The sequence below is a fragment of the Borostomias antarcticus genome (assembly GCF_949987555.1).
Source record: "Borostomias antarcticus genome assembly, chromosome: 24".
Lineage (NCBI taxonomy): Eukaryota > Metazoa > Chordata > Actinopteri > Stomiiformes > Stomiidae > Borostomias > Borostomias antarcticus.
In genome coordinates, this window is record NC_140257.1 from 1,064,098 (window position 1) to 1,072,500 (window position 8,403).

At 49.8% G+C, this 8,403-nt stretch overlaps 1 protein-coding gene across 1 annotated transcript in view; it reads right to left on the reverse strand.

Annotated features, from left to right (window-relative positions):
• Positions 1–7,191: 7,191 nt before the first annotated feature.
• Positions 7,192–8,403, reverse strand: part of capn10 (calpain 10) — a 30,975-nt gene continuing 29,763 nt past the window's right edge. Inside the window, exons 12-13 of the mRNA XM_084457805.1 lie at positions 7,677–7,722; positions 7,192–7,529 (exon numbers count right to left, since the gene is read on the reverse strand). Of these exons, the coding sequence (XP_084313931.1) occupies positions 7,500–7,529; positions 7,677–7,722 (76 nt within the window). The 3' untranslated portion in view covers positions 7,192–7,499. The remainder of the gene's footprint in view (positions 7,530–7,676; positions 7,723–8,403) is intronic.

Consider the following 8,403-nt stretch of genomic DNA (forward strand, 5'->3'; position numbering starts at 1 on the left):
TATTTCCGTCCTGTTACAAATGGCTGTATTCTAATGTTGTTCTACTGAGTATCTTGGCCAGTTGTTGAAAAAATAAACATTCTTAAGTGCTTCTTTTCTTTAACGCCGGCTCCTGTCTGTCTGTGATTGAATGAGTGCTTGAGGATAAACATCACAGACCAATGTTGTGGATATACTTTATTTGTAATATTTATTTTTTTATTGTGCTCATGTATAGAAAAAAAGGCAAGGCAGATGGAGTATTATATGTACATTGATTAGCAGAGTAACAAAAAGACGATCTGTACACCATGCAGTCCCAGGATGAGAAGGTCAGAGGTCAGGTGTGTGATGTAGCAGTGATGCAGTCCCAGGATGAGAAGGTCAGAGGTCAGGTGTGTGATGTAGCAGTGATGCAGTCCCAGGATGAGAAGGTCAGAGGTCAGGTGTGTGATGTAGCAGCGATGCAGTCCCAGGATGAGAAGGTCAGAGGTCAGGTGTGTGATGTAGCAGTGATGCAGTCCCAGGATGAGAAGGTCAGAGGTCAGGTGTGTGATGTAGCAGCGATGCAGTCCCAGGATGAGAAGGTCAGAGGTCAGGTGTGTGATGTAGCAGTGATGCAGTCCCTCTCGGCGGGAGAGCACAGGAAGTACACCTGAAGAACACAACACACTGTCGAGAGACCACCTGATGAGATGCATCACTATACCATACAATAGTTGTTTTATAGATTAGGACTGAGATGTATTATCTGAGAGGGTGTTGGTTGGAACCCCGGCTCTTCAATGAGCTTTGAGTTGAAGACGAGAGCTCCACAGAGGGCAGTTTGGCCTGGCAGGATGGAAGGGTGTAGCCAAACCAAGCCCTCCTCTCCAGCCTACACCACCTGGCAGCCCTCCTCACCAGTCTACACCACCTGACAGTCCCCCTCACCAGTCTACACCACCTGACAGCCCTCCTCACCAGTCTACACCACCTGACAGTCCCCCTCACCAGCCTACACCACCTGACAGCCCTCCTCACCAGTCTACACCACCTGACAGTCCCCCTCACCAGTCTACACCACCTGACAGTCCTCCTTCAGTCTACACCACCTGGCAGTCCCCCTCACCAGCCTACACCACCTGATAGTCCCCCTCACCAGTCTACACCACCTGACACTCCCCCTCACCAGTCTACACCACCTGACAGTCCTCCTTCAGTCTACACCACCTGGCAGTCCCCCTCACCAGCCTACACCACCTGGCAGCCCTCCTCACCAGTCTACACCACCTGACAGTCCCCCTCACCAGTCTACACCACCTGACAGTCCCCCTCACCAGTCTATACCACCTGGCACCTCTGTGACAAGCTGACTACTTTGAAAACAGTCTTTAATTGTGGCCTGTTCCCCACCATCTGATCAACTATAGAAGTTTGTGCCTAAAGCCTAGTTTTCTCAATCCATGCTCAAAACATGCACGGCTGGTTTACTTCCATCCACTCCCGTCTCTTCCTGGGCGCAGCACAGCAGGAATGAGAAAGAGGGGCGAATGGGTGAATTAATTGGAGTGTGACGCCCTCTAGTGGTGAGAATTGTGAGTCACATACTGAGAACCTAGGTCAAGTACACACACTGTACATTTGACTTGAGGTGCGTTAGATTTATCTCTGAGTTTGAGGCCCAAGTATGAGAGAGCTAACCGTCTTTTATCCATATCTGGGCAACATAACGCATGAAAGAAACATGAGACAACTTTAAAGGTTATGTACATTTATACAGTTTCACAAATACAGTACGTCATTAACAGTAATGTCACATGACACACAGACATTCAGATATGGAGCAACATAGAACCATTTGGGGGAGTCGATCGCCTTGTTGAGAGGGGTCAGGGAAGAATTTTTACAGCTCACTTATCTGGCCACCGGGTGATTACTGTTTTTTTGCTTCCCTATGGAATATGTAGAGGTGGGTCGTATGCCCACCTCCCTTGTTCTCTGTAAAGCGCATTGTGTTGCCTCTGGGTATGAAATGTGCTATACAGATAAAGCTTTGATGGAGCAAGCTCCTGGAGTATGTTTGTCTACCAGCTAAGAACATTTATAAAGCAATAAATTTCAGAGTAAGAGAAGCTAAAAAACGACATAGGAGAGACATGGCAAATACTGGTGTGTGTTTGCTATGGCCCAGGCCTAAAGCCGGAAGTGGGCTGGTGTATGTCTGTGTGTATGTGTGTGTGACAGGAAGTCCAGGCAGCTCACTGAGCACAGTCGTGGGATACAGTGGAGATAGGACCCAAACACAGGCAGAGAATGTTCAGAGACTTTATTCATGAATGACATCAGTACAAGCACAAGACATAACAAGTAACCCCAAACTGAACAAACCAAATGTTGAGGCCAATGGGGTAGATGGTGATGGTCTAGATCAGTGATTTTCAACCAGTGTGCCGCGGCACACTAGTGTGCCGTGAGAGATCGTCAGGTGTGCCGTGGGAAATTATCTGTCATCGTGGGGTTATTTGTTATGTATTGTGTCTTGAACGTCTTGTTTCCGGCCAGGCTGTTAGCAGGATGTGACCTTGGATTTTTCCTGGTTCAGAGCCGGTAGCCCACGTTCAAAGACTGCAAGCTTTCTTTTGAACGCTTGAACAAAGGGGCAACTCGTTCTGACAAGCGGGTCTTGGACACAATCAGGTGACATGTGCTGACGGGACTCTTCACTGCGAGCCACCTCCTTCAGCCTGTCCGGCAGCAGCATCCCAATGATGCGGACCATCAGGATGGCTCGTCTCCACAGCCCACGGATGCGCCTCCGACGGAGAGTCAGATCCGGACATGGCCTCCAGTGGGGCTTGGGTGATCGTGAAACGTCCGCGTCAGATTGTCCCTTTACCAGCACCCCACTAGACACCATGGGGGTGGTGATCACGAATGGTGGTCTAACAGATGGAGCTGTGATAGAAGGGACTGGGTCCGATGGACCTGTGACAGACGGGGCTGTGTCAGGTACCCTCTTCATCAGAGAGTCCGAAGTAGAAGTGGTCGCTCCTTCACAGACTTCTTCCCACTCCTTACAAATGAGCCTCCGATGCCGAGAGAGCTCCAGATCTCGTCTCCAGTGGGGCTCGGGTGATCGTGGAGTGTCCGGCTCAGATTGTCCCTTTAGCGCCACCCCACTAGATGCCATGGGGGTGGATAAGGCGCTAGTGGGGCTGTGTCCTCTACTGGTCCTGGTCATGGAAAGTGGTGGACTGACAGATGGCGCTGTGTCAGATGGAGCTGTGTCAGGAGCCCTCTTAACCATAGAGTCCGAGGTGGAAATGGCCGCCCCTTGAAAGACTCCCTCCCACTTCTTGCGAAAGAGTCTCTGACGCAGAGAGAGCTCCAGATCTCGTCTCCAGTGGGGCTCGGGTGATCGTGGAACGTCCGGGTTAGATTGGTCCTTTACCAGCACACCACTACACACCTTGTTCGTGGATAGGTGGCTAGCGGGGCTGTGTCCTCTACTGGTCCTAGTCATGGAGAGTGGTGGACTGACAGATGGCTCTGTTACAGACAGGGCTGTATCAGGTACCCTCTTCATAAGAGAGTCCGAGGTAGAAGTAGTCGCTCCTTCACAGACTTCTTCCCACTCCTTACAAATGAGCCTCTGACGCCGAGAGAGCTCCAGATCTCGTCTCCAGTGGGGCTCGGGTGATCGTGGAACGTTTAGCTCAGATTGGTCCTTTACCAGCACACCACTAGACGCCATGGGGGTGGATAAGGCGCTAGCGGGGCTGTGTCCTCTACTGGTCCTGGTCATGGAGAGTGTTGGACTGACAGATGGACCTGTTACAGACGGGGCTGTGTCAGGTGTCCTCTTCATCAGAGAGTCCGAAGTGCATGTGTCCGTCCCTTGACAGATGTCTTCCCACTTCTTACGAATGAGCCTCTGACACCGAGAGAGCTCCAGATTGCATCTCCAGTGGGGCTCGGGTGATCGTGGAACGTTTAGCTCAGATTGGTCCTTTACCAGCACACCACTAGACGCCATGGGGGTGGATAAGGCGCTAGCGGGGCTCTGTCCTCTACTGGTCCTGGTCATGGAGAGTGTTGGACTGACAGATGGAGCTGTGACAGAAGGGACTGGGTCAGATGGGGCTTTGTCAGGTGCCCTCTTCATCAGAGAGTCGGAGGTGGAAATGGCCGCCCCTTGATAGACTCCCTCCCACTTCTTGCGAAAGAGCCTCCGACGCAGAGAGAACTTGGAGGAGGACGGGGCTGTGTCAAATGAACCGGTGACAGATGGGGCTGTTTCAAATGAGCCGGTGACAGACGAGGCCGTGTCAAATGAACCAGTGACAGACGGGGCTGTGTCAAATGAACCAGTGACAGACGGGGCTGTGACAAATGAACCGGTGACAGACGTTTCTGTGACAAATGAACCAGTGACAGACGGGGCCGTGTGAAATGAACTCATCTCAGACACCATGTCTTGTCCACAGCCCCCCGGATCATAGGAGTCAGAACCTGGATCGTCTTGTCCTGGACAGTCCCAATAGCTCGCATGTATCTTCGCATGCAGTCCCAATGGCTCGCATGCATGCATGCACCGGGCTGTCACACTGTCCCGCTGGGCCCTTTTGAGATACAATAAAATAAAATGACTTTTGATGATTTCAGTACACTTGTACAATCAAAATGCATCATACCACACATTTTACACATAAACACACACATCTCACACATGGATGCACACGCGCACGCACAAACAAACACACATACATACACACACACACATAGACACACACACACACACACACATACACACACACACACATGGTTGGATACACTGAAAAAAACATTATCAACTTACCAATCAATGTCTTCAAGGTTTTCATCCTAATTTATAAAGGAAATACAAGATGGATGTTGAGTTCATTAAGGCTTCAGAAAGACAGAGCAGCTTCTGTAATTGTTTGAATTGTAAATGATTAAAGTACAATGAAACTTTGATTACCAACCTTAATGTTTCTTTGGCGATTTCTCAGTTTATATAATAGCCAAAGCAAGATCAGGATCACATAGAGCGCAATAAAAACTCCCGTGCAGAGGAGTTTCACATCAAGATCCAGGAACGGGGTCTGGAAGGGCGTCGCCTCAGGACCTTGGTTTACAGGTCTACATGAAATTGGCACCCTCTCTCGGGTTCTAAAAAGATCAATTATTCCACTAGCGAACATATTGGCAAAGATAGATCTTTAGCAACATGTTCCTCTCATCACAAACACCGCACTGAGGCTTGTCCACTTGTTACAGCAGGATATGTACCTTGCCGCTGTGACGTGTACACGTTACGCCGTAGTGCCCGTGATGTCACAGACCGGATATAATTCTATCCGGTCTGTGACATCACGGGCACTACGGCGTAACGTGTACACGTCACAGCGGCAACACTGACTTGACGGCTAGTCCAGGCGGCCAGCTAATTGAAATAAATGTATACTAGATTTAAATAGATTTAAGCTATTTTCTTTTTGCTTGAGACCCAACGATACCCCTTATTTAACACACCCAGAATTAAATAGGTGCGCTTAAAGGCTGGTCGGAATCAGTCCGTTAAATCCAGTAGTTAATTGTCCACGTTTTCGATAGAGATGGATAGGCATTATTGGTGAAATTAAATAAAGGTAATCGCTCTCTATGAATCATTCATATTCAAGGGCATTTGTTATTTTGAAGACTACTCGTAGGCTAGCAGTAGGATTTGAAAGGAGCCCACGACAGAGGCGCGCTGCGCTCCTGACCCCCGAGTGCACAGCCCATGATCCCATGAGAGAGAGCGGTGTCGTGTGGCCGATTAAAGCCCCCGGGTCCTGTTATTCTGTTCATAAAGTAGCCTACTTTGAGACACAACCTCAAAGTGCTGACAATACGGTTTGTCTTCTCGTTCCGTTAACATTAGGCCCACCTCAGTCCCTGAATAGCCGCGAACCCAACCAAAACATAGTTTTGATGAAGACCGTTTGGAGACCAGAGCTATGGATGTAGGAGCACCCTACTGTATACTATTAAAAATTACCCTTTTCTCATTCATGTTGTAAATAACCCTTAGTGAGGACTATTTATTAAGTAGTTACTTCCTGCAAGCCTTTATTTTTCTTAGTGCTGTTTTTTGGTTTGTTCATATTATGAGACCTTTATTTTGGTAAACTAACCTTCTGTATTTGCTCCCTGTCACATTGTTGTTACCTGTAACTCATTAAGCACCTAGCTGGAACGGGAACAAGGTATTGTTTGTTGTGTGATTTGTTTCGATCTAACTGTTAAGAAGTATTTAATTCAATTGATGCATTTCTACCTCAATGGCGCTGATGTTACTCCTGATGTTAGATGGAGTTAAATGAATGGCTGTAACGCGACGGTAATGCGAGCTTTCTTATACACCAATTGATATGGTCTGTTTAAGTTTGTATGTTGAGCTCATTTTATTTCCATCATCTCTCCTGTAGCTCGGTGTTTCTTGAGGAAACTGATAGGAAGCATTGTGTTCAAAAACAGTATGGAAAAAAAACATAACTAGGCTAATGTGTGATGTAATTATAACCGATCATTCTCTACATACTACACATGTTCCCCCAGAATTCACCTCAGTAGAAAGATATTGGGGGTACCTCTTCAAAATACAAGAGGGTGCTCGGTGATATTTTTCCCCCAGACAAGTAGCCTTGTGTGTGTCATGTCCATGCTCTCCGTTCTGCCATAACAGGCTGAGATGAAGGCAGTGTCTTGGTCAAGGACTTGCAGGAATGGTGCATCCACATTGCCAATAGCTGATAGATCATAACCAGCTCTCAGGGCTTTGATGACAGAGCCTTTTCCCAAACCTTAGTACGACTCTACAGTGTCACATCCTGATATGGCACGGGCTGGTAAAAGGTGTTCGCACACAATTGATCTTGCTGGTATGGGCAGGTGATGACATGCTCTACAACTCACTAATTGGACACAAAATCATATAAGCATTTTAGTGCAACAACACCCCCACCCCGCTTTCATTGTATTTTCATTCACATCAATGGCCTCATAGCTCAAATGTGGCTGTGGCGTGTTTTGCTTGTTGCCTTTGATGCGGTGGCTGTGCTTGGCCCTGTTATTGCTGCTTGCAGCTTTATTTAAACTTGAATCAGTTGTGGCTCGTTGTAAGAGGCAATCATTTTATTTTCAGTTTCTCCCGTACTGCACACATACAACCCACAGGTTACAGTACCAATGTGCAACGTACCATACTCAAACAAACAAGACAAAACCCTTATATGACAGTCAACACACACACACACACACACACACACAACTTACAGTCTCACTAAAGGCTCCCCGCCTGCCCTCTGGCGCACTGCTAACACACACACACACACACACACACTTAGTGGACAGTCCCCCTGGAGTGGAGTTGGCAGAGCTCTGTCATGTGGCGCCCGGAGGCAGCGTGTGGCGGGCGAGCGTGGCGGGCGAGCATGGCGGGCGAGGGTGTGGCGGGCGAGCGCAGTGCAGAGCTACGTACGCATCACAGAGATGTGAGACACCTGCGGCCAGAGAGAGGGAGCGGGGCGAGAGAGAGAGAGAGAGAGAAGACCAGCTGACCTGTTGACCACACTTCAAGAACATAAAGTTGAATAGACAATTAATATTCCTAATAATCTAGTATTCCTAATACTGTATATGAATCTGACCTCCTGTATGGTTCTGCCCAGGCGCTCCCGACTCTTCACCACCCTCCTGCAAGACAAGACCAGATCAATCTACCCCAGACAAGACCAGATCAATCTACCCCAGACAAGACCAGATCAATCTACCCCAGACAAGACCAGATCAATCTACCCCAGACAAGAACAGATCAATCTACCCCAGACAAGACCAGATCAATCTACCCCAGACAAGACCAGATCAGAGTCTCACACAGGACCGGCTGGGGAGGGTTGGGAGGATGGGGGGGGAGGATGGGGGGGAGGGTTGGGAGGATGGGGGGGAGGGTTGGGAGGATGGGGGGGAGGGTTGGGAGGATGGGGGGGAGGGGTTGGGAGGATGGGGGGGAGGGTTGGGAGGATGGGGGGGGAGGGTTGGGAGGATGGGGGGGAGGGTTGGGAGGATGGGGGGAGGGTTTGGGAGGATGGGGGGGAGGGGTTGGGAGGATGGGGGGGAGGGTTGGGAGGATGGGGGGGGAGGATGGGGGGGGGGGGTTGGGAGGATGGGGGGAGGGTTGGGAGGATGGGGGGGAGGGTTGGGAGGATGGGGGGGAGGGTTTGGGAGGATGGGGGGGGGGGATGGGGGGGAGGGTTGGGAGGATGGGGGGGAGGGTTGGGAGGATGGGGGGGGAGGATGGGGGGGAGGGTTGGGAGGATGGGGGGGAGGGTTTGGGAGGAGGGGGGGGAGGGTTGGGAGGATGGGGGGGAGGGTTGG